The following is a 26570-nucleotide window of genomic DNA, read 5'->3' on the forward strand; positions in this document are numbered from 1 at the left end:
AATAAAGCAGTTTTTGCATTATATGAGAGTGCAGATATCCAATTTTTTTTTTCTTTTGCAATGTGTCTGCAGCAGTGGCAGGGCCTTGACATTCACAGTGCAATTTTGAGAACCATAGCCAGATGGTATCACCTATGAGCAGCAGAATCTCTTTACCTCTATATGGGCAATGATAGGGGGCACTGATTGGGGGGGGGGGGGGCACTAATGAGCAGGCACTGATGGACACTGTATGGAAGCACTGATGGACACTGATTGGTGTCATTGTTGGGGCTGCACTGTTGCTCTGTACCCGGATTACCTGTACAGTCTCCCCTGCAAGGAGATACCTCTGATTGGATCTCCTCACACTCTGTCAGTGTGAGGTGGAGAGAGCTGATAAACTGAACTTTTAAGCCGATCACATGGGTAAGGAGCCACACCATTAGATCTTTCCTGTCATTGGGTACACGGCACGGCGGCTATCTGAGCGCGAGGGGTGACGCTGGGGCAATTTTTAGATGACGTCACCACCCCAGAATGAGAGAGGATCCCGCCCGCAGTCTTTTTACTATATGGCAGGTGAGAGGTGGTAAATGACTCGCTTCATGTTCTAAATTGGTGTATTGATGCCTAAAAATTGAACATGACACATCGATTTAAATTTTAACAAGCAATTCAGTAATTTGTACCTAAAGCTGAAATCCAGGCAATGTGAACTCTACTAACATTAAAGAGGAAGTAAACCCTGATGGGTGTTACTTCCTCTTTGATTCCCTGCAAAGGTAAAGCATAATAGACTACTATGCATCGCATCGCATCGCATAGTAGCCCATTATGTGTCACTTACCTGACACAAGAGCCAGCGAAGTCACCGCTGTCCCCTTGTGTACGGAGCGTCCATCTTCTTGGTGGGTCTCGCTGCTCCGGTGCTGTCATTCGTCGGAGCCGCGAAGACGTCACTCCCGCTCATGCGCACGGGAGCCAACACTCGCGGCATATCGCCATTAACTGCGGCGCGCTCAATGCGCCTGCTCAGCGCATGCGCTGTAGACAGCGGTGCCTGTCTTTCGGCAAATATCTCCTAAACCATGTAGGTTTAGGAGATATTTCTTGGACCTACAGGTAAGCATTAATCTAGGCTTACCTATAGGTCAAAGTGGTTTGTAAGGGTTAACAACCACTTTAAGCTTTCAGATTGTTGGAACAAAAATGAAAAGGGCATTGCAGAGGTAGAATGTAATGCCATTAAACATAATAAAATGATATCCGGTGTTCAGCTCCCAGTAGGGAGCGGGTAATTCAGTCTTCTGTGCTCCATCCATAACTGAAATGTGATTTCCTTGTGATTTGTGACCTCACACCGCATCAAGTGCAAAAACTCTACTGGTTTTACACCCGATACAAATACACATTCTGTTCCTGGTTGCAATGGGGCCCATAATCCATGAAATGGGAGCAGAAACGATTGATGTTTGTGTTGGGGGAATTGAAGCGCTTTGAAGTAATAAGTATGGTGATTTGATGAATGATGTCAGCTTAATTGTTAAATGATTTTCTGATTCGTTAGGCAATGAGAAGATGGACGTGTCCCTGAATGAGGAGCCCATGGCGAGGTTACAGGCAGCACTTTGGGAGCTGAGACCATATGTCATGGATGGCAAGCGATATGATGGTGGGTGGTAAAAGGCCTGTAAATGTAAATTACAACTTTAGGCAAAATGTACAAATTTGTGTGTAAAGTAAACTAGTACTTCTAGTAAAGAAAATGTGTAAACAAAGATTTTCTCCTGCGCTCGTGACGGCGTTGTTGGTATAGATTGGTAGTCCTTTGAAAGGAAGGGAATTAGAAGATGATCATGTGTGTCCCGCTGCCTAAACTGACCAGCGGTGGTCCGAAGAAAGCCAGGTGAAAGAAAGAGGTGGAAGGCACGTGATCTTATGTTTTGATCAAAATTATACAGTTTATTCATATACAAAAAAAGGATGAAAAAAATATCTACGTATTCATAAAAACTGGGTTACAAAATATACACATTCAAATTTAGAAATTAGACATGCGCATACAAGGGCAAGTACTCAAAGGTGGGCTGATGCGTTTCGAGGGGGTTCCCTCTTCATCAGAACCTTGAAGAACAATAAGAAAAGTCTGTACAATATGGTAGAGCAACATAAAAAGCAGTGGCCAGTTAGGAAGTGTATCGCATGGTAAGTGATGGATTCTCCTTGGCTCTAGAGCTGTCCACATCCCAGCGCTCTATATAGCGTAGAGAGATGTGGTTCCTGTGTTTTTTATGGGGATTCCATATATGTCTGTCAGCTGTGCCTGCATCCGAGTATGTAAAGAGGTTGGAGCCTGCATGCATCGGTTCAAGAACAGGAGGCAGATACTTCTGTGGGGGTTCTATGTACCTCTTGTCAGAGTTGCCCTATGCAGCCTGATGTCTCACACAGATGGAGACAGAAATGTGTAACCTGCCCATTCAGGACAAACATTGCAACCCCTAGCATTGTTTGTCTACTCCCTCACCATCAACTAAGTGCAGGAGTCCACTCTCCGCACGTTTTGGTATCAGAGTTTATCTGGGTAGTTGACCTGATGGGGCCCCCCCATATTACAGTGATTGAGCCTTGAGCCAGTGATTGAGCCCGCTCAGGCCTGGGCACTTTTATATTATTATTATTCAGGATTTATATAGCTCCCCAGTGTCCAGTGGAAGTGAGGGTGGCTGCTTACCAAAAGATGTTGGCTTACAAATGAATGAAAAGCCAAGTGGCGCCTTAGAGAATATATCCCAAACACATCCACACTTGTTATGGCGGCCTTGGATATATCCTCAGCTCCCTGGTTCCATTTGCGGTATTATATATAATATAAAAACTCATAGCGTAGTACATAATATTGATTTATTTAAAAAAAAACATGAATTGCACTCACATTGCTGAGGATAAAAGCATACATTTCAATGTATAATAGCGGCAGCAAAGCCAGAATCTCGGCATTGCAGTCCGGCCAGTGGCCGCTGTACGTGGTGACATCACATCTGGTAGCAGTTGTTAGATGGGGGCTTGGATAGGCCTCTGAAGTGATGAGTTTTCAGGGATCGTCTGAAAGTGGACAGAGTAAGAGATAATATGACAGATTGGGGTGGGGAGTTCCAGAGGATGGGAGAAGTCCTGGAGTTAAGAATGGGGAAGGTCACGTTTTACCATTTTTAGGAGCCCTTCACAGTTACAGAAACAGATTGGGGGTCGTGAAGGATTGCGGACGCATGACTATACCTTGCTGAGGACGATCCACATCCACAGAGCCATTTGGGTCCTTCCTCCTGTCTGTGGTAGACCTTTAGCAGCCAATGTGATGATGTCACAGGGGACAGAAGTGTTTTTTCTTTACTTTGGGAGGACAAGTAACAAAAAAAAAAAAGTGAACGCAACAACAGAAGAGGGGGGGGGGCAGATAAGAGTTTTCCATTGTTGCTTTAAAGCGGTAGTAACGTCCAGGTAAGTCTATAATCAGGCCTATAATAAGACTTGCCTAGAAGTAAAATGAGTTTCTTCTAAACATGCACCGTTTAAGAGATGTTCACCTTTCATGCCGCCGCTGATGTCAGTGGTGCACTGCGCTCCGAAGGTCCAGCATACGGTGCCGGATCTTCAGAGCTTCTTGCCGAAAACAAGTGACGTCATCGCGGCTCCGGCCACTCTCAGCGCCGAAGCCCGCAAACCCGGAAGAAAGGCCGCAGGAACAGCTCAGCCCTCTCAGCGTTTGACCGAGCGCCGCTTGAAGGACTTTGTTCTAAGGTAAGTATTTCATAATGTGCTAGTATGCAATGCACCTCCCCCACACATTATGGTTGTCACTGGGAGAGAAAGTGATGGGAAATCCAACATATTAGGGTTGTCACCAGGAATTCAGTGACACTCTGACTAGTACATTGAACTCTATTACAGAGGTCTCATCACAGGTGGCGGTGATTTCAGATAGGCTGACAGCAGTGATGGGATCTGGTGATCCAAACGCCGTTCCTGGGATCTCGGAGGCGCTATTTTCTCATAATATTGAAGAACTGGAACCCCAGGAACTGACCGTGAGTTTAATGGGATTTTGTTTTGTTCTAATCTGCACACCATGTGCCTTCCTAACCGATTTCTCTTCTGACAGGTATCAGACTTACTCCTCACATGCTTTTGTCAGTGTGTCATGGCGGCCTCCAGTACCAGTCCACCTAACCGGTAACCCACAACTGTCTATAGTGCATGTGTTACACTGTATAGATAAACGTTCCTAGACACCTGATCGTAATAAGCGATACAATACAATATGGAGCTGGCTTTGTACACGAGGTGGGGGGGTGGGGGCAAAGTCATGTTGGAACAGTGCAGCAGCCTCCCCATTGCCTGCAGTGCAGCAGCCTCCCCATTGCATGCAGTGGAGCAGCCTCCCCATTGCATGCAGTGCAGCAGCCTCCCCATTGCCTGCAGTGCAGCAGCCTCCCCATTGCCTGCAGTGCAGCAGCCTCCCCATTGCCTGCAGTGCAGCAGCCTCCCCATTGCCTGCAGTGCAGCAGCCTCCCCATTGCCTGCAGTGCAGCAGCCTCCCCATTGCATGCAGTGCAGCAGCCTCCCCATTGCATGCAGTGCAGCAGTGCAGCCTGATCGATGCCCATCTGCAGCCTAGAGGGGACAGGGAGGGGGGTGGGGCGAGTGCCGACATTACATACAGTGAGAATCTCCTATGATAGACAGACCAGTGGTCCAATGGTGACCCAGGAGATGGGACTTCCTATTACAGAGGCCGCCAAGTAAACAGGAGATTCTCACTGTATGTAATCTGGCAGCGCTCGTCCCACCCCCTCCCTGTCCCCTCCGAAGCAGCTAAAATTGAAGTATGGGCATATAACACACACGCCCTATTTGCACCCGATTTTCAGGGTGAAAAAGTGCACGTTATACGCCAATAAATACAGTAATTATTGAATAAAGAATAACTAATGCGCAAAACAATTTACAAGTGTCAAAGAGTGGCTGCCAACATTAAAACTGTTCCCACACAGAAAAATTTGAATCAAATAAATGTGGCACTTACTCTTATGGAAATCAAAGTGAAGAAAGAACAATCAAAATCCATGAGGTATAAAAAGTGTAACTAAATGAGCGAACGTTGCAAGAGCACCAACCAATCCTCAACTTATAATGCAAATGTGAATGGCAATATGAAAAAATGGCAGTGAGCGATTATATAAATCCAACAAAAAAAGCTGCAAAAATAATAGTACTAATAATAATAATAATAATAGTTGCAAAAATAGTATAGAAATAAAGCGCTTGTAAAAAATACTTTGTATTAAACGTGCAAAAAATTCAGTTGCTATAATGCCGCGTACACATGACCGGACAATCCGACGGACTTTGCAGCTGAGGTCTGCCGGGCTTTCAAACGAACGGACTTGGCCACACACGATCGCTCCAAAAGTCCGACGGATTTGAACGTGATGACGTAGAATAAGGAAGTTCATAGCCAGTAGCCAATAGCTGCCCTAGCGTCGGATCGTGTGTACGCGGCATAAGTGTAGTGATAATTGGTTCCACCATCCGCAGTACACCAAAGGTGTGCCCAGCCTCTCTTCTCAAGTAAAGACCCCCTACAGGTCTAGTAACCCTTTTTGTTGTAAGATACCCTCAATGGCAAAAACAGCGGACTCTTCTCCTTGGAGCATACGGCCAGGTAGGGTATAATCCAAGAATTGGAAAGAGAACTCTGCTTAAAATATTCTCCTCCAGTCAAAGCATCATGAGGCCACGCCAAACATTTCATCCAAGAAAAAGGCTCATTCACATGATCATTTTCCTTTCCAATTATTGGATTATACCCCACCTGGCCAAGGAGAAGAGTCAGCGCCACATTTTATTTATTTGATTTAAATGAAATTATTGGACATTCCATTCCAAATCCTTTAATATATTATATATATTATTATGGAGTTAGCCCTATATTTGAGGCTATAACATGCTCCCCTCTTCTGGGAAGGCTTTCTACAAGATTTTAGAGTGTTTAAGTGGGAATATAAACATTACAATTACAACATTACGTAATATTCAATCAAAAGGGGATTTGTGAGGTTCGGGTATTGATGTTGGACAAGAAGGCCTGGCTTACAATATGGAGCTGGCTTTGTACACGGGGTGGGGGGGGGGGGGGGGGGGCAAAGTCATGTTGGAACAGAAAAGGAAAAAATATCTGCACTTTTTCCCCGATGTTATATGTGTGTATATCTCACATTTATGAGTTGTTGCTTTATTTTAGTTTATTTTTTACATTTTCTGTTTAGAATGCGGTATTCTTTCCCTTGTTCCTATATCTGTAACAGAAAAGGGCCTTCACCAAACTGTTGCCACAAGGCTGGAAGAGCACAACTGTCTGCATTGTTTTCGCATGCTGTAGCTTTAACAGTGCTCTTCACATACCTTTGGCTATGTGGTAGGTGTGATGGTCAGGTGGCCACAAACTTTAAGCTGATCTATCGGATTATCGGCCTATAAGGTTTTTTTGTTCTGTTTTGCAAAATGGTAATCCAACTCCAACCCAAACCTTTTTGTTTGGATAAAATGGGTACAGATTAGATCCTCTATTTTCCTGCTGCCTGTGTCTTGTTAGGACTTCCCAGAACTTTAGTTGGCCAATTTTTATTATTGCTCATGGTTTTGGATTGGGATGTCCACCAAGTTTATATATAGGTGTAGCAGTTGGATGTCCTCAAACCTTTTGACCAGGTAATATACAAATGTATTGCGTACGATTTTAGTCAGAATGGCTTCTGCTTGAGGCAGAATAGGTTAACATGAAGTGCAGGTTGTAGAAGTCATGAAAGTCAAGACAACATATTTCACTTGTCAGTAAAACAGTATTATATTTGATACCCCATACCTTGTTACCATAAACATTTTTCTCATTTAATAGCCAAGGACCATGGCCAACCCTGTATGTGAAGATGCTGTTTGGCCATCGCAGGGCCCTTTTTGCTTTGCTGACCAGAATGTTGCAGCTCTTGTGTCATCAGGTGAGTCTATATGGCTGTAGATACATAATTAGGCTTGTACAGACAAAATCCTGAATATTATAGAATGATTGATATAAAGCAGGGGGTCTCAAACTGGCTGCCCTCCAGCTGTTGCAAAACTACAAGTCCCATCATGCCTTTTGCCTGTGGGAGTCATTGTCAGGAAGGGTTTCACCTGCTGGTGGCACTGTCTGATCTTTGGGCCGCAGTACCGGTGGCCACCAGTGGTTGTCTACTAGCAATCTGGAGCTGACATCATCTACAATCAGGTGTCACCTGAGACTAATTGCAGGAGATGTGTATTTATACCTGGCAAGCACTCACACACGCCTTGGTATTGTCTTTGAGCCCTGAACCAGAACCAGAACCTGTTCCTCCTGTTATCCTGTACCCCTGCCCTGCAGCCTGATCCCTTCCATCTTCTATCTGCCCTGTCTTGCTGCTTGCCCCCATCTGCTGATCTCCCATTTTATGACCCTGGCCTGACTACAATTACGATTCTGGTATTTCCTATTTACTGTATATACTAGTTTAGGTTGTTGTGCTTTGTGGGTCACTGGTATTGCAGGTGCGTTTTTATATCTGTGTTCACTTCTCTTAATTATATTACTTCTTTCACCTTTTTATATATGTCTTGGTTCACTCTGTTGCAATCCACACAGTTCTGTTTATGACAGTCAGGCTTGTAACTGTCATCCTTGCAATGCCTCATGGGACTTGTAGTTTTGCAACAGCTGACGGGCCGCCAGTTTGAGACCCCTGATATAAAATATAGAGTGTGTTTTTATGTCTGTCATCTGATTGGTCTAGAACAGATCGCCAAAGAATGTTCAACTTCATACACCCACTGATTATCTGGTTTATCCATGCATAATCAGCAAAAATAGGAATGGCGAGACGTTCTTGTCCCTGCCTCCGCCTGGCCTTCACTTTATTAGTGATGGTGTCCATTATGACGATGGAGTAGTAGCGGGGGTAACATGTGCACAAAGGTAGAATCAGATTGGCCACCAGTACTGGATCTTTTCTAGTATGTCTTCCTGATATTTCAGGAAGGATTCAGGTATTTACACTAATTGCGATTCATAATATGATTAATACGTTTTAATAAATGCATATCTGTATTAATTGGTGCGTAAAAGTAGTGATGGGTCAGTGGAAGAAAGATGGCCGCCATCTAAGTGAATGTATTACAGCGCCAGGGACTGTTACATAATGCAGAGGGGAACGTTGTGTTTTACAGTCACGTCACCAGTAGGTGTTTTTTTTTTTTTTTTTTTTTTTTTTTGGTGAAATCTAACATTTCAGTCCCGGGTCTTTGTAGACCACACAGAGTTCTGTTCTTATTCACAAACCAATAGGATTATTTCCTATTTCCCCTCTTTAATGTTACAGTTTTGGTCAGATATTCACACGTCTTGTCCTGTTCATTTCAGACTCCGCTCCTGAAAGACGCACATGTAGTGGGACTTGCTGCTTTTTCAGTCCATTTACATGATTGCCGGATGTCGCTGGTTCCCCCGGGTTCTGATGCCTCCTCATTGGACAAGTTCTGGGGAGCGCTGCTAAACCCGCAATGTTCAGGATCTCTTCCTGTAGTCCTCAGGTGAGCTTACACAGAAATGCTGAATACCATTCACTGCATGGAATCCATATGGTCAGGACGTGTGTGTGTGTGTGTGTGTGTGCGTGTGTGTGTGTGTGCGTGTGTGTGTGTGTGCGTGTGTGTGTGTGTGTGTGTGTGTGTGTGCGCAAGTCCATTGTATCACAGCCCATTACCTGCTGGTATATTTGCACCTTATCTAAGCATGTAATGTTCTGCATTGTTTAGCATCCAATTTTACTGAAGGGGATTATGTCTAAGATCGTTCATTTCAATAGAAATCTTTCCATAAGGTTATATGTGCATGAGATGTATTGTGTCGGCATGCTATTTACTTGTGGAAGCCTCCCTTGCATAGTTATCCAAAATCCCTGAGGCTGTTACTGGGCACCATGCGAAGATTCATTGATAAGAAGCTGCCCTTACCCTTTCTATGTGGAAGATATTGTGTGCAAAATAAGTGAGCAAAGGAAGCAGTGATAGTACATTCTCTCATAAATGAAAAGCGGGTTTTTGGGACTATGAACGAGGCGTAGAGCACAATGGGCTCGTCGCCTCCATTCCTATTGGAGGAAGAGAAGAGAGGAAGGTTGGGACTTTTATATGAGGCGCACGCTAAACAGTCTGTAAATGGAAATGGTGGGACACATAAATAATATAGATATATAAAAGGATAAATTCATACAGAAAACATACAAAAATCGTATTGTTGCAAGAAGATTATTGAACAACCTCATCAACACAAAATGTAAAAGATTCATATCGTACAATTCATACATGTATAAATCCCAGATAAAATATTCAATGAAATCATCACAGACTATAACAGGCAAATATTGAATTCAGAGCTGATAATGTAAATAGGTAGAATAATACAATAGGTTCATGATGGGTAAAAAAAATTCATGTATAATGTTAAAAATAACTGTGAGCGCAAGGAACAGTGTAATATAAAACAGAATAATAGTAATAAAAAAAAAATCACCATTTACCGAATCCGTATTAAAAGGGAGGTTATTAGTCCATAAGCACAATAGTAGTTTAAGAATACAAATAATGGAGGGATAATGTCCTCGGAGAGCTGGCACTGTACACAGAAATAGAGGGAGAGAACAAAGGAAGCGCCACCTAAGTGCAGTATTAGAAGCAGATTTTTAATGGCAAGGTATACATAAACACTCACAAGAAGTAAGGAAGGTACAGGCTGTTCTGTATAGGTAGTCCCAAGGGCTCCTTGAGTCCGGAAGGGGTTCCTGGTGCGTGGTGTGCTGATGGCAGGTCCGCAGCACGTCCTGTGGCCACAGGAGAGGAGCCGCAACCAGCATGGAGCGCACGGAAGTGACGTCACGGGTCACATCTGGAGGAACTGGTCACAGGAAAGGAAAGTGGCGGGCTACGCGCTCGAAGCTTCACTCCAGCTCCTTCTATTGGCCTCTAGAAGAAGCTGAAGCTCCGAGCGCGTAGCCCGCCACTTTCCTTTCCTGTGACCAGCTCCAGCATTAAACCTTAATGTTGAGGGCCCGTGTCTCCCTCCTCTGACACGCATGTTCTTCTCATGATTTTCTTGCAGGTTCTGTACAGCGGCCGTTTCCTATGCCTGCTGCAGGCTGTCCCTCCTTTCTCTGGAGACGTCCTCCGATTCCATCCCTCCCCTCTTCATGCGCAAGGTAATTCTGTCCGATCGGGCCGCTGAGCGTTCCGCAGTAAAAAGTATAAATGTGTCTGTGCCGCGCCTGGGCAGATCTACCATGAGGATCGATCGCCACTCGCCTCTAGGATACATGCAAGAATTCCCCAATAGTAGAAGTAATGGGAACTGCTTCTCATGGTGTATAATCTCAATTCAATTTATTAATTAAAAAGTATTGCACTCATTTTACATATGAATAAAAAACGTATGTCAGTAAACAACTCCAGCGTTACCAACCAGCAAGATGGCTGCCGAATCCCGATGCATGATGACATCGCGTGTCTCCAGCTCCTCCTCCTTGGAGGGGGAGACGCGGCGGCCATCTTGCTGGTGGGTAACGCTGGAGCTGATTACTGACCATGCAGGTTTTTATTCATATGTAAAATGAGTGCAATAGATTTAGTTGAGATTACTACACTATATGAGAAGCATTTTCCATTCTTTCTTCTACTATTGGGGAATTCCTGGAGGAGACAAAGTGACGAACAAGACCCGGGACAAGGGGTGGGCAGAAGGGCGCTTGCCCTGGGCACTGTGGTATCAGGTGGGGTGGGCACTGCAAGGAGATTGTGGGGGAGGGGGGGGGGGTTGTTTGGGAGGGGGAAGTTGGAGGACGACAGGGGATAAGAATTGTTCAAGGAGGGTAAATTAGAGGGCTGTGCTAGGAATGGCGATTTGAGGGCTGTGCTAGGAATGGCGATTTGAGGGGATTTGTGTTGGGGGGGATGTGGGAAGAAGATTTGTGCCACACGGGGGAGATTTGGGCATTTTGTGCTAGTAGAGGTGTTATAAGGGGGAAGGAATTTGTGCTAGGAGGGAAACTTTTTTTTTTGGGGGGGGGGGGGGGGGGTTGAGGGGGAATTTGTGCCAGTAGGGATGATTGAGGGGGTATTTGTGCCAGGAGGGGACATTTTTTTGGAGGGGGGACTGAGAGGGGGGGATTTTGAGTGGGGGAGAGGATTTGTGTTTGGGGGGGGGTAATTTGTGGGGTAGAGGATTTGTGCCAGAAAATCACCGGTGTGGACGCACCCATAAACTTTATGCACAATTGTGCGTTGAAATGCGTTGCTTTTCATTGCATACGAATCAGACATGCGGCACAACAATCCACCTGTACGGTGTGAACAGGGTACATGGAGAACATTTGTCTTCTCCAAGGTCTGGGGTTTTGGTGATCGATTGCGGACCAGAGGATCTGGCCAGGGCTTTCTGGTAAAGCTCAGATTTCCCACTGAAAAAGAAAAGCGAGCGAGGTGGGGGAGCCTTTTATAGTGTAGTAAATTAATTCAGAAACCAGAATGCAGCGCTTCCACAATAAAAGGAAAAAAGGTCAAAATGGACTTGGAATTGTTGAAGTTGCCATCACCCAACTATGGGGGGGGGGAGGGGGGGACTGGTGTGTGGGCGGGGAAAAGCTGTGCCCACACAGGGTCAGTGTGGTCGTTCTCTATACCTCGGGCATTCCCATCCTGGGTGCTCCTAGGGGGGGGGTTCTCAGGTGGGTGAACAAAGCGGTAGAAAGTCTTTTAGGTCGTTTGATTATCAGAGGCGCCCGATGTGATTGTTCAAAGGATCGGCACGAGACGTCTACTAAAGGAGTTACATCCAGTTACTTTATTTCACAAAATAAAATGTGTTTTGTGGCTTTAAATTTCCACTTCCTCAGTTCAAGGTGATAAATTTGGTGTCTGGTATCCGCTGGCAGTGAGATCCACTTGGGAAATTATTCTTTATTGGCCACTTGGCGGAATGTCTGGAAGGAAAAGTTGAGTATTGGGAAATGTGAAAGAAGTAATCAGAAGAATTCTGATATAAAGCAATTGGGCATTTAACTTAAAGAGGACTTCCGACCACATTTATTTCGGGATCCCCTCTGGTTGTCTACATAATATACATGAAATCATGTCTCCAATTCAGTCCCTTTTCATCTACATGGTTTTTAGTCTTTACTTTACCTTTTAGATTTTGTCTTCCTGAGCGCTTCCATCTTCATTGTGGGCATGTGAAGCCCACTCAGACTCTCTTCCAGGATACGGTGCTGCTGGCTACCCAGCATGCACCTCCCGATCTCACACATGCGCATTGTACACAGAGCGTAGCGCAGACGGGGTGTCTGGTTGCCCACTGACTCCTGGGAATTAAGACACGCCTCTCCCAGGAGCCAAGTGCGCAACAGGAAATTGTACGTCGCTGCGGAGGGGAGGGAGGGGAGGGACAGGAAGAGATATAGAAATGCCTTGGAAACGAGGTAAGCAAAGAAAAAAATAATAATAATTTGCCCAATGCAGTCAGTATGGTCAGTTCTGAAGCGGATGATGTGGGGATATAAAAGTGGGCGGAACTCCGCTTCAAGCAGACGACTTCTGCCTATCCTTTTGACCAACCAAATTGGGTGCCTTTGCCAATCGAACTACCGAAGGGCCCTTGTCGTGCTGACACTTTCTACCAACTTGTTTTCTCTGCATCCAAGCATTGAGCCTGCATTGATCAATGATGATCAGCGACATGTCTGGTGTGACCAAAGCCTAATTGTTGAGTCTCCAATACCGAGAATCCATACAGGGAGCAAGAAACCATCATTGTGCTTGGTAATGACTGTAGTAGTAGAACAGAGCTCCACTGCTGATTCTGCATACATCATCCACCGTGAGAGCAGTTTAATAAGAAAAGTTTCATCAGAAAGCAATGTCTGTTATCCATGATGGCGATGTCCATGGCCCACCATGGTGGGGATGTCTCATGGTGGAGATGACCATGGCCCACCATGGTGGAGATGTCCATGGTGGAGATGACCATGGCCCACCATGGTGGAGATGACCATGGCCCACCATGGTGGGGATGTCCATGATGGCGATGTCCATGGCCCACCATGGTGGAGATGTCCATGATGGAGATGCCCATGGCCCACCATGGTGGGGATGTCTCATGGTGGAGATGACCATGGCCCACCATGGTGGAGATGTCCATGGTGGAGATGACCATGGCCCACCATGGTGGAGATGACCATGGCCCACCATGGTGGGGATGTCCATGATGGCGATGTCCATGGCCCACCATGGTGGAGATGTCCATGGTGGAGATGACCATGGCCCACCATGGTGGAGATGTCCATGGTGGAGATGCCCATGGCCCACCATGGTGGGGATGTCTCATGGTGGGAATGTCCGTCTATTAAATATTTCTTGGTTCACAGATTCAGCACCTCTTACCCAGACTGGTCCTGGAAACAAGAAGGGAAGGCATAATGGAGGAAGAGATAGACACCCCGACTGTGATCAGCGCCCTCTCCCTTCCTTCTGCAGAGTGGAAAGAAGCAGCGCGTTCTCTATGGCGCCAGACACGTGTCCAGGAACTTTTTAGAAAGGATTTATTCCAGGTACGGCTCTGTGTTTTCAGGGACAGAATTTATCTAATGTCAGGATCTCGATACACGAGCAAAAGAGGTCAACTTTTTACTTGTCAGACCAAAATTAGAAATAAAAATAGATGATTTGGGTTTGTTGCCATGGATTGGCACATCATTGTTCTCTGCATGTCTAAGCTGAATATCAGGCAGGTATAAAAGACTCCGTATGCAGGAATACTTAAATGTATTTATTGCAAGCGGTGTAAGTACATGACTCTGACTTGGAAATCAGCCTCTTGCAGTGCCTGGGGGGGGGAAAGCAGCACAAGGGGACAGTCAGTGAGCATGCTCAGAGTAGGCGGGAGCAGAGATGAGCTCATCAGAGATCCGCTTCCCGTTTAGCCCTGGTTCACACCGGTGCGATTTGTCATGTGATTTGACACTTCAAAACCACAACAAGTCTCATCCCATTGCCAGCAATAGAACCATTCAAATAGTTGCAACTCAAGTTGCAGTGACTTTAAAAAAGGTTCCTGCACTACTCTTGCGATTTCATTGTAACTTGCATAGACTTCTGTTAAAATGAAGTCGCACGCCGCAATGAAATTGGAGGTCCAAATCGCACTGATCTGCGGCTTTGAAATTTCAAAGCCCCGCTGGTGTGAACTGTCCAGCCACAGACATGGAGAGAGGCAAGTAGAGTAAAAATCACAGAGCTGTGTAAATCTCTGAACTGGATGGAAAGAAATGGAGATCCTTTGGCAGGTAAAGCTGCTGCCTTTATATGTATTTCAGCTCTATATTTAGCTGTTTGTGGTTCAGCTTTAAAAAACAAATCTATAAAAAAGTTCAGCGCTGCCCCCCATACACCACATAGATAGCAGAGCTCCCGGGTGGTCGATCCTCAGACGCCGGCTGATGTGGAATAAATGATCCGCCACTCCGGTTGTTGCTCTTAAAATCTCTTCATTTTATTGAATAGCCACCGAGAAGAAAACGCAGATTCAGTCCGTTGACTCGTTTCGGCCTGTAAGGCCTTAGTTATAATTAAAAACGAATCTACCAAATTAAAAAATGTATACTTGAGTGTATAGGGGGCGTCTCCTTGTTACCAAATCGCATGTTTTATTTAAAATAATTGATATCATGAATAGAAACTCTGTTTTCCTCATGTGACCTAAAACAACCCACGTCACATGATCGCCGGCTTTCAGTAGCACTGACATTAGCTGTTCAACGCGCCCAGCAGTCCAGCTTAACCACTTCAGCGCCAGACCAATTTGCAGCCAAAGGACCAGGCCCCTTTTTGCGATTCGGCACTGCGTCGCTTTAACTTGCGCGGTCGTGGCGACGTGGCTCCCAAACAAAATTTACGTCTTTTTTTTTTTCCCACAAATAGAGCTTTCTTTTGGTGGTATTTGATCACCTCTGCGGTTTTTATTTTTTGCACTATAAACAAAAATAGAGCGACAATTTTGAAAAAAACGCATTATTTTTTACTTTTTGCTATAATAAATATCCCCCAAAAATATCAAAAAAAAAACAAAACATTTTTTTCCATCCGTTTAGGCCGATACGTATTCTTCTACATATTTTTGGTAAAAAAAAAAATCGCAATTTTTGATTGGTTTGCGCAAAAGTTATAGCGTTTACAAAATAGGGGGTAGTTTTATGGCATTTATATATATATATATATATATATATATATATATATATATATATATATATATATATATATATATATATATATATATAATATTTTTTTTTTTACTAGTAATGGCGGCAATCAGCGATTTTTTTTTTTTTTTTTTTTTTTTTTTTTTTTTATTGTGACTGCGACATTATGGCGGACGCATCGGACGTTTTTGGGACCATTGTCATTTATACAGCAATCAGTGCTATATAAATGCACTGATTCCTGTGTAAATTACACTGGCAGTGAAGGAGTTCACCACTAGGGGGCAGTGTAGGTGTTATGTATGACGTTATGTGTTTTTTTTTTTTTGTAGGGGGGCGTGGCCTGGCATGTGATGTCACTGATCGTCCTTCCCTATAAAAGGGAACAGACGACCGTTGACAGCCACACAGCGAAGCACGGGGAGAGGTTTGTTTACACAGACCTCTCCTCGTTCTTCAGCTCTGTGACCCGATCGCAGGACACCAGCGGCGATCGGGTCCGCTGGTCCTGCGGCCACGGTCACGGAGCTCAGGATCGGGTCGGGAGCGCGCCGCCGGCTGGGCACTTAAAGAGCAACGTACATGTACGTGATTGTGCCCAGCCGTGCCATTCTGCGTGAGGCGGTTCTTAAGTGGTTAAAGAATAGCTTCACCTTTAGGTACATGTTACACTCATTTTTAGGGTGGAACACTGCATGAGCCGCTCTCTGACCCGCCTCCTCTAGTGACAGCAAGTGGGGGATCTTCTCCTCACACTCACTGTCACAATTTTCTTTAAAAACACTGAAGAAATGACACTTGTCTACAATGTAAAGTAGTGAGTGTACAGCTTGTATAACAGTGTAAATTTCCTGTCCCCTCAAAATAACTCAACACACAGCCATTAATGTCTAAACCGCTGGCAACAAAAGTCAGTACACCCCTAAGAGAAAATGTCCAAATTGGGCCCAAAGTGTCAATATTTTGTGTGGCCGCCATTATTTTCCAGCACTGCCTTCACCCTCTTGGGCATGGAGGTCACCAGAGCTTCACAGGTCATCACTGGAGTCCTCTTCCCCTCCCCCATGACATCACGGAGCTGGTGGATGTTGGAGACCTTCCCCTCCTCCACCTTCCGTTTTGAGGATGTCCCACAGATGATCAATAGGGTTTGGGTCTGGAGACATGCTTGGCCAGTCCATCACCTTTACCCTCAGCTTCTTTAGCAAGGCAGTGGTGGTGTTGGAGGTGTGTTTGGGGTGGTTATCATGTTGGAATACTGCCCTGCGGTCCAGTCTCTGAAGGGAGGGGATCATGCTCTGCTTCAGTATGTCACAGTACATGTTGGCATTCATGGTCCCCTCAATGATCTGTAGCCCCCCAGTGCTGGCAGCACTCATGCAGCCCCAGACCATGACACCCCCACCACCATGCCTGACTGTAGACTCTAAATGTTTGATTTTTAATTGTCGATCCTTCCTGCTGACACCAGTGACTGTAAAAGGGACTTTCACATCCTTCAAAATTCCAAAATTGGCGCAGTGCAATCCAAAATGAATAATACAGTAAAACCTTGGATTGCGAGCAGAATTGGTTCCAGAAACATGCTTGTAATCCAAAGCACTTTTATATCAAAGCGAATTTCCCCATAAAACATAATGGAAACTCAAATGATTTGTTCCACAACCATTTATTCATAAGTCCTTCAGTTTATAGTCCATGTAAAAAGATTCTAGCAATGTGATTGGTTGTGTGACCATAAAATTTCCGTCCACAAATGGAATCTTCCACAAGAAGCAAAATCCAGCAGGAGCTCCAGAGTATAAAACAGAAGAGAGGGCGCCTCTAAGTGTAGCAATATGTTGCTAAATTTTGTACCTTCATTAAATGTAACCATATTGCTACACTTAGAGGCGCCTCTTTTCTCTTTTATACTCAGATGTGACACTACTTGTATATCAAGACATTGCTTGTAGATCAAGTCAAAATGTATTTAAAATTATGCTCTCCAACCAAGTTACTCACACCGATGTTTACTGTCTATACTTTAGTGAATAATGTAACCACTTGTCTTGTGAATATATAAATACAAGTCCACAATGTATAATCAAAAGTGAACATTGGGCGCTCCCCTCAGATATGACCCCTGAATTATCGGGAAGGTCACACAACACTTTGTTGCCCTCGGGGAATGCGACTCCTGGTATCGTGCCTTATTCTCAATGTCGCCGCACACCGGCACATTCCATCAGCGGGTACAAGACGTGTTCATGTAGGAACAGAGGAAAACACAAAACCTGGTGTTTAAATTTTATCATTTAATTTAATTAAAACGTGGAATTTCAGTTACAAAATAAAGCACTATAGCCGGTGCTAGCTTGAAATGCACGAGATGCAGAGCCGGCATCCAGTTGAAATCCAAGATGGCCGCGGGATGACGTCATGCCCTCAGCTCCGCCTGGATGCGTTTCAAGCTTGGCACTGGCTTCTTGAGAACCAATGCCAAGAACTGGACGGAATACTCCGTGCAGCCGGACCCGAGGCTTGTGCATTGGTAGAATGAGAGTCGTATCTCTGGAGTGGAACCTTTTTTTTTTTTTTATATGTCTGCTGGCCTTGCTTCCTGCAGCTTGGCCTTGCAATCTGTTGCTCCGTCTGTTATCATTTAGGACCTCCAGGTCCTTTTTCCTTCCTTGTTTCCACCTTGTCCGTTGTTGTAATACACTTTTTGGCGCCCCGGTATGTTCATTCTGTAGTAATTTGCTGTTTTAGCTTTCATTCCGGGATTGGCTGCTGTGGGAGATGTCTATGAATCCGGATGTAGATCCTCTGTCTGACCTGGAGAGGTAAACCTGTCTACGTGAATACAAATGATCGGGAAGTCCTTCATTACACTGAGACTGTGCCTTCTCTCTACAGACAGGACTACCAGCGATGGGCGGTGAACCAATGTTTTCTCCCAGAATCCTCTGCTGTCGATGGATGTGGAAACCATTTGGAAAAGGCCTGTTCAGCAATAGTTAATGCCGTCTTAGATTTTAGTACTGGGTGAGTTCAATCCTCCGATACCTAAAGAAAACCTGGGCCTGTGCAGGTCAAGGCAACAGCTTCACTTTGCAGGGCGCTACCGCCGGAGCTGATACTTCTCTTCCCTTTGCCCCCCACCACCCCCACCCCCCCGGCTGCTGCATTCACCTGTGGGAGCAAGGAATGGGAAACCTGTGTAGGTTTAAATGCTAGTCATGGCCGGAGACTCTGTCCCCACCCCCGATCATGACACTGGTACCCCGAGTAGCCAATTCTCCAGCACTGAGGATAAAGTAAAGCAGAGGACAACGTTTAGGTGAAGCTGTTGCTGTGGCCAAAGCTCAAATTTGCTGTAAGGGTTGGCACCTGACATGTAGATAAATGCCCATCTAATCATACAGAGCATACATGATTATACAAGATTCATTCTTATATTCTCAGGAATTTTCCACACCGGCAGCATTTTCCACTGCAAACTATAAGGAGGGTGACGACCTGATAAACATGTATTCAGACTTTTTATTCTGCAGACTTTTTGCCAACTTCTGCCTATTTGGTGAACTCATAATGAACTTTACCACATTGGTGATGCCCGCCTAAGCACCTCCTCCTCCTGTCTATATTTGAGAGCTGGGTGATGAGAGATCAGAATTCGGTACCGCATCCCATTTAAACAGAGAAAAAGGAATGAAGGGCAGGCGGGACTTTTAAGGTACCAAGGAGCAGAATAATCAATCAATTTAGAAAAATATAAATTTTATTTAAACAATTCTTTAAAATTGCAATAAACAGTTACAAGAATCACGTCTTATTTCTTTTAACATGTAAAACCACTTCTTAATCTACATGTTTCGCTCAGAAGAGCTTCTTCAGGAGTTTTTTTTGGAAGTGTCGCATGGAGTAATAAAATAAAATCACATGGCATGTCAATAAGACATACCTGTATACCTATACAAACATATAAAGGTATGTCTTATTGACATGCCGTGCGATTTTATGCATGGCAATTTTTAAGTATATATTACTTCATGCGACACGTCCAAAAAAAAACTCCTGAAGAAGCTCTTCTGAGCGAAACATGTAGAGTAAGAAGTGGTTTTACATGTCAAAAGAAATAATACGTGATTCTTGTAAATGTTCATTGCAATTTTAAAGAATTGTTTAAATAAAATGTATATTTTTCTAAATTGATTGATTATTCTACTCCTTGGTACCTTAAAAGTCCCGCCTGCCCTTTCCTCCTTTTTTTTTTTTCTCCTCCTCCTATCCATTACACTGATAAATCATTTCATTACCCTTAAAGCGGAACACCGCCCTTTTTGTGAAGTTCCCTCCTCCCCACGTAAAGGACTTCCTTTTTTGAATTTTTTTTTTGTTTGTTTACTTTTTTTTTTTTTTTTCTTAAGAGTTCTGTCCCACCCCCTAATGCCTGTGAATCGCCTAGGTGAATAATGGGTATTATGCCTGCTATGGCTCCTGGGATATGCATGCCACGTTGCCCAGGATGCATAGCTCTTCATAGACAAAGGAGGAGGGGGCCGAGCTTAGCAGCACATCATCCCAAGGCCCGTCAGCTAAACCTGGAAGAGCTGATGGGCTTCGGGGTGACATCACACAAAAAGATGGCGGTGTGGGGCCAAGCAGGGGCAGAATTCGGACAGGATCCTGCAAGACACCGCTGGGTTGCCGGGCGGGTCAGTATTTCAGAAATTTGGAACCCACCAAAAAGTATGCAGGGCTTTAAAAAAATGGAGGGGGGGGGGGGGGGTCTGAAGAACCGTTTTAAGGGCATGGATGTTAAAGCAGAACTCCAGTAGCTCACCTCGCTACCCGCCTTTTAGTGACAGGTAAACGCCCCAGTCCTGGGGTACTGTGAGCTCAGTCTGCAGGATGTTTTGCCCCTAGGGGGCGGGTCATCTAAATGACAGGCTGGGCTCACATGAAATGAGATAAATGTGATTGCTTCATATTCTGCTGTAAAGTGGACGGTAAGGACGGAAGAAGTCGGGAGCAGTGCTGGAGGGGGGGGGGTAAGTACAAGTTTATTTTTTGGTTTTCTGTTTTTTGGGGGGTGATCAATGTGGGGGGAAAAAAGCCGACATTCTGCTATAACTAATTTGCATGATCCATTTGGATCTGGATTAAGGTGTCTTGTACTCATTTGACCAATTCAATGTTTGACTTTTTGTTGCAGGTCTGAGCTCGTCCCTGGAAGTCCTCCATCTGATGGCCGCTCGGGTCTCAGCGGCATCCTCAGTCGCTTACAGGTAAGTGTGCAATCCGGCCAGAGCCTGTCATTGGTCGTTGCTCGGAACTCTGGGACAGAATTGGATGCAGCTAAACTACAGTAATTCTTTTGTATAAAGTCTCCGTGAGACTCCCGGTGCCTCCAATCTGTGGAGTAACAAATAAAAGGAAGAAGTTGATTGGCTGCTTTGTATAGACCCTACAGATGATTTGATGTGAGACCCTGTGTGCTCTTTGCCTAGGAGTTGGTGTGTGATTTGTTACTCAGTCACTCCGGGAAGAACATCCAAGTTAATTTCCTCCTTGACGTGTTCCATCGGAGGTTAGGAAAGATCTCAGACAGCGTGGAGACGGGGGCCCAACTCCGGAGACAATGCCAGCTCGCCATGTGCTGCAGGTATGGCTTCTTCATTCCCCTTTATAATGCACTTTGGTTAGATGTGAAAAGTTGCCATTTAAAAGGCAACTCCGCTTTACATGCAGTTTATTGGCTAGGCTAGAATTCTGAGCCAATAATATTCATTAACTATATTTATATGCTCTGCGTATTCAGGTATAGTACATACCAGGGGCGTCATACTCCATTTTATCGCGGGCCGCATCAGCATTATGCTTGCCTTCAAAGGGCCGGTTGTATCTGTAAGATTATATACGTTTATCCGGGACTTTTTTCCTCAGAGAATAGGTGTTGGAACCCAACCGCTGCCCCCCCCCCCCCACTGAACAACCTCAAACCATGGGTGTGGCAAATTTACACAGTGGGAGGATCTTAAAAGAACAATAAATAAGTGCGTTATGTGTGGAGTTCAGGAATGCACTAGGCACAGAGTTCAGGGGTTTGTTGTGCACAGAGTGCAGGGTTCAGGAAGGCGCTATGCACAGGGTGCAGCGTTCAGGAAGGCGCTATGCACAGGGTGCAGCGTTCAGGAAGGCGCTATGCACAGGGTGCAGGGTTCAGGAAGGCGCTATGCACAGGGTGCAGGGTTCAGGAAGGCGCTATGCACAGGGTGCAGGGTTCAGGAAGGCGCTATGCACAGGGTGCAGCATTCAGGAAGGTGCTATGCACAGGGTTCAGGAAGGCGCTATGCACAGGGTGCAGCATTCAGGAAGGTGCTATGCACAGGGTTCAGGAAGGCGCTATGCACAGGGTGCAGGGTTCAGGAAGGCGCTATGCACAGGGTGCAGGAAGGTGCTATGCACAGGGTGCAGGATTCAGGAAGGTGCTATGCACAGGGTGCAGGGTTCAGGAAGGCGCTATGCACAGGGTGCAGGGTTCAGGAAGGCGCTATGCACAGGGTGCAGCGTTCAGGAAGGCGCTATGCACAGGGTGCAGGAAGGCGCTATGCACAGGGTGCAGGGTTCAGGAAGGCGCTATGCACAGGGTGCAGGGTTCAGGAAGGCGCTATGCACAGGGTGCAGCGTTCAGGAAGGCGCTATGCACAGGGTGCAGGGTTCAGGAAGGCGCTATGCACAGGGTGCAGCATTCAGGAAGGTGCTATGCACAGGGTTCAGGAAGGCGCTATGCACAGGGTGCAGCATTCAGGAAGGCGCTATGCACAGGGTGCAGGGTTCAGGAAGGCGCTATGCACAGGGTGCAGGGTTCAGGAATGTGCTATTCTCCCTGCTAAGTCAGAGCTCTGCAATCGGCAATCACACTACCCACTGATTGGAGGGCTCCGTCTCTGACTCAGCAGGGAACCTCTGCTGTGAGACCCCTGCTTTCACTCAGAGAGCAAGGATCCCACTCTGCTGCAAACCTGTCCCAGGGCCAGGGGACAGGCTTTTCTACTCAGGATGTGGCTGTCTTCTAAAGGAAACAAACTGTAGGGGTTGCACACATTTCGTTTTGGTAAAGGTAAAATGTATGCCGTCCCTTCAGGGTGCTTCTCCGCGGGCATGGCTCCCGTGCGCATGTGCAGGAGTGACGTCACAACGGCCTGGCCATTCAAACGGCTGGAGCCCATGAACTCGGAAGGAAGACCGGGAGAAGATGGAGGCCATGTCAGCGGTGACACCGCACCACAAGAGAGCTTTGTTGAAGACCCCTTTCACACTGGGGGGGCTTTAGCGCTAAAGCAAAGCATTTTTTTTAGTGGCGCTCTAACACTGTTTAAGCATCTCTTTTTGGCTGCTAGCGGGGCTCTTTTAACCCCAAAGAAAGGGTTAAAAGCGCCTGTGCTGCGGCGCTGCCCATTCATTTCAATGAGCAGTGCGTTTTGGGAGTGCTAAATACAATGCTCCAAAACCGTCCCAAAGATGCTGCTTGTAGAACTTTTCCTAATGTCCCAGGAGCGCCTCGTCCGAGTGTGAACGCAGTCTGGCTCTCACACTGGGGCAGTGTGGGAGGCGCTTTACAGGCGATATTTCCAACGCTAAAATGCATGCAAACTGCCTCCGTGTGAAAGGGGTCTTAAGGTAAATCTCTTTTAATGTGCTAGTATGCGATGCATACTAGTACATTATGCCATCTTGCAGGGAGAGGTTTTTTTTTATTTTATTTTTTTTTGTCGCAACTTTACTACTGCTTTAAATGAGACATTGGTGATTTTGTACAGGATCATCCTGGGACTGCCCTCTTCCCTCCTCATCAGGCCGCACACCAACGGAGGCTTCACCACCCTGAAATCTGATGACTTCTTTCAATTTGTCAGCAAGCATTTGGTGAGCTTCTAATTCTCTTTTATTTTGGTGAATTGTTGGCTCTGGGTCATCCTTGGATTGAAGAACGCCTTGTCTTTACTTTTGTCTTGCAGAAAAACCTCAGTCAGCGAGGATATGCTCTGCCGTATCACCTCACTGCACACTTCTTCAGGGTAAAAACATTATTTTTTTTTTTTTTAGTTACCACCTAACTTTAAAATGGAACTTTAAGATAAGGAATTAAAATTATGCTGCAGCGGCCGCCTCTCTGCTTACATTTCCTGACTGTTGGCATCTCTGTTATTTCCGCAGGGGTTGTTGAGCTCCAGCGCTCAGTGTGAGGATCCTGAAGAAGCTGTGAATTCGGTTCTCACTGCCGCTTATACACAATGCCCCGTTGTGATGACCTCTGCTGCGGTATGCCACTTCCATTCTTCTCATGTCAATCACAGATAAAGAGAACCTGTCAGGGCAGATATAAGGGAGCCGGTGCATTGCTTTCTGCTTCACTGACTCTGAACAAGTTTTGGCAAAACTACCTGACATACTTGATCGAAGTCAGTGATTCATTAGGGGGTGAGGTAGGGATCAGGATGGCGGCACCTTTTAATGTAATCCTGTGTTTCACCCATGCAGTGCAAATATAATCCACCTGGAAGCACAAAGTAGTTGTGATGATCTGTACGTTTTTACTAATGCATGTTAGGCGGGAAGGAGTTAATAATAAAAGCTCCTTTTTATGTAACTTTTTTTTTTGTGAAATTCTTTTTATTTAAGATTTTCTTTCTTTTTGTATTTATTTTAGTTTTTTCGTATTTCATATTGTGAGTTTGTGGTGGTGAAGATTCTAACACTTTGTATTTTGTATTGTGAAGTTGTGGTGGCCCCAGCTGGATGCAGCCATCGGGTGTCAGTGGAAGTGCCTGTATGAAGCTGATTTGCCCCGGGAGATTGAAAGACTGAGGGAAATGCAGGCAGCTGTGGACAGGTTAGAGAGTCCGGCTTATCATCATTTTATTCTTCTTCTGTAACATACAGAACCTTTCCTGTGATCCCGATCCCTCCGTTCAATCCTCTGATTGTTCCCAGGTTCCTCTCCCAGGGATCAGCTCCGCCCCTCACTGACACCGTCTGGCTCTCCGCCGCCTTCCTGCATTTCACCATCCGAAGGAACAAAGTGCAACAGAAGAGACTCCCGGGCTTACTTGGTAGTTTGAGCGCAAAGTCTTTGCAGGTGAGAATTTTTGTCTGAGGAGGCTGAATTGGGGATCCCACCTTCCCAACACCATCACCTTCCTCCAGCTCTCTCGTCCCTTTGAGCTTATTAGAAAAAAAAGTATATCCACAACAAAGAAATGGCCCATTAAGAGGTTAAAAATACTTTTCCCCGCTGACCTGTCCGCTGATCCCTCCTCTGAGCTGTCCTCTGATCCCTCCTCTGAGCTGTCCTCTGATCCCTCCGCTGAGCTGTCCGCTGATCCCTCCGCTGAGCTGTCCGCTGATCCCTCCGCTGAGCTGTCCGCTGATCCCTCCGCTGAGCTGTCCGCTGATCCCTCCGCTGAGCTGTCCGCTGATCCCTCCGCTGAGCTGTCCGCTGATCCCTCCGCTGACCTGTCCGCTGATCCCTCTGCTGACCTGTCCGCTGATCCCTCTGCTGACCTGTCCGCTGATCCCCGCTGACCTGTCCGCTGATCCCTCCGCTGATCCCCGCCGACCTGTCCGCTGATCCCCGCTGAGCAGGCAGATGACAGGTCCTTGTCTGCTCCGCTATGCAGACAAGGAGGCAAGATGTCTCCAATGGTTGACCGAAAACAGGGGGGCACTCTTCTCTTCTCTTACTTTTTTTTTTTTTAATTATCATACAGAAATAGTTTCATGTCTACCCATTTGTATTGCAGCTGTTGGATTGCTTCCTGTTTTTCTCCATCATGGATCTTATCCCTCTAACGTTGAAGGTAAATGCGTTTCTCTGCTCTAGAATCATTTTGTTTACAGATGAATCCCAGCTGTGAGATTATTTCTATATGGTTACATTGTTCCAGCTTGGACCAACTATGTACAGTGGATAAAGTCTACACACCCCTGTGTTAAAATGCCAGGTTTCTGTGATGTGTTAAAAAAAAAAAAGACAAATATAAATCATTTCAGAACTTTTTCCACTTTTAAAGTGACCTATAAACTGTACAACTCAGTTTATTTTTCAACTGAGATCTTCTTTTTTTTTTTGTGGGAGGGAAGTTAAAAAAAAAAAAAATGTATGTGGTTGCATAAGTGTGCACACCCTCTTATAACTGGGGATGCAGCCATGTTCGGAATTAAGCAATCACATTCAAACTTGTGTTAAATAGGAGTCAGTACACACCAGCCTCTGATTAACCCCCAAGGGTTGGGGAGTGTCCGGTATTGAAGTGGTAAAAGTTGTTTTATTGTTGAATAGGGAGGAGCTGAACACACGATGGCGCAGTACTGCATACAAACCATCCAGTGCCTGGAGGAGAGGGGAGGGAACTGGCTTACAACTTTCCAGCTAAAATCTGAAAAATGTGAGTACGCACGCGCGGTATGAACATTGTACTTCTTGCTTTTGTATTACATAAATACAGCAACCAAGATTAGGAAAATATTAGGATATCCAAGGCAAAAAAATAAGTATATATATCTCAAGCAGCAGGGGATCGATCGCCTCGAATGATGCTGCCAGTGAGGATTCCTGTGCCCATACCCAGGGCACCCGCCATCAAGAGGCATCCTAATGCCAATGGAAGGGGAGATACTTGGAGGTCACTGCTGGCTGATTACAGCTGACCCTGTGCTAAGAATGATTAGTATAAAAGTATCACATGTATTATTATTACATAGTATAAATAAATGTTGTTTTTTTTTTTTGATAAATACTTTTTAATAAAGATGTATATTGCAGATTTTTGAAATCTATAAAGTATTCCCTCCAGCCTTATGATAGACGATCCCTGCGGGGCGGTCCCTCTGCATTCATATAGAAGTGATGGTGGAATTTCTCTCTTGCAGATAAGTGTCCCCTCCATCAGTCCGTCTCTGAAGAGTTTCTGAAGTTGCTCCCCATGGCGTTCTTCAGGTACAGCCACCTGGTGGTTGGGAAACGTTTTCTATCATTATTATAATCCCTTGTGATGAGGGATCCCAGCCTCACTCCTCTTCCCCCTTCATAATAACAGTGATGGTTAAACTTGATTTTTGTAGAAATTTGTACCTTTTTAGGGTGTTTGAATCCCCCCCCCAATGTCTGTGACCACCCAAAGTGCAAAGCAACAATAAGACAAAAGGTAATGTAATAATTCTACT

At 45.4% G+C, this 26570-nt stretch overlaps 1 protein-coding gene across 3 annotated transcripts in view; it reads left to right on the top strand.

Moving 5' to 3' along the window:
- Positions 1-26570, top strand: part of FANCA (FA complementation group A) — a 66911-nt gene that overhangs the window by 37150 nt on the left and 3191 nt on the right. For all 3 annotated transcript variants that reach the window (XM_077450878.1, XM_077450886.1, XM_077450893.1), the window contains exons 22-40: positions 1550-1654; positions 3934-4070; positions 4145-4215; positions 6941-7040; positions 8477-8646; positions 10214-10310; positions 13527-13709; positions 18108-18181; positions 18255-18383; positions 20557-20629; positions 20852-21006; positions 23165-23270; positions 23363-23422; positions 23562-23666; positions 24125-24237; positions 24339-24483; positions 25148-25204; positions 25687-25792; positions 26277-26343. In XM_077450878.1, coding sequence (XP_077307004.1) covers positions 1550-1654; positions 3934-4070; positions 4145-4215; positions 6941-7040; positions 8477-8646; positions 10214-10310; positions 13527-13709; positions 18108-18181; positions 18255-18383; positions 20557-20629; positions 20852-21006; positions 23165-23270; positions 23363-23422; positions 23562-23666; positions 24125-24237; positions 24339-24483; positions 25148-25204; positions 25687-25792; positions 26277-26343 — 2053 coding nt within the window. The remainder of the gene's footprint in view (positions 1-1549; positions 1655-3933; positions 4071-4144; positions 4216-6940; positions 7041-8476; positions 8647-10213; positions 10311-13526; positions 13710-18107; positions 18182-18254; positions 18384-20556; positions 20630-20851; positions 21007-23164; positions 23271-23362; positions 23423-23561; positions 23667-24124; positions 24238-24338; positions 24484-25147; positions 25205-25686; positions 25793-26276; positions 26344-26570) is intronic.

Source organism: Lithobates pipiens, unplaced genomic scaffold (assembly GCF_037356315.1).
Source record: "Lithobates pipiens isolate NorthernLeopardFrog02 unplaced genomic scaffold, aLitPip1_a1.2 Scaffold_10, whole genome shotgun sequence".
Lineage (NCBI taxonomy): Eukaryota > Metazoa > Chordata > Amphibia > Anura > Ranidae > Lithobates > Lithobates pipiens.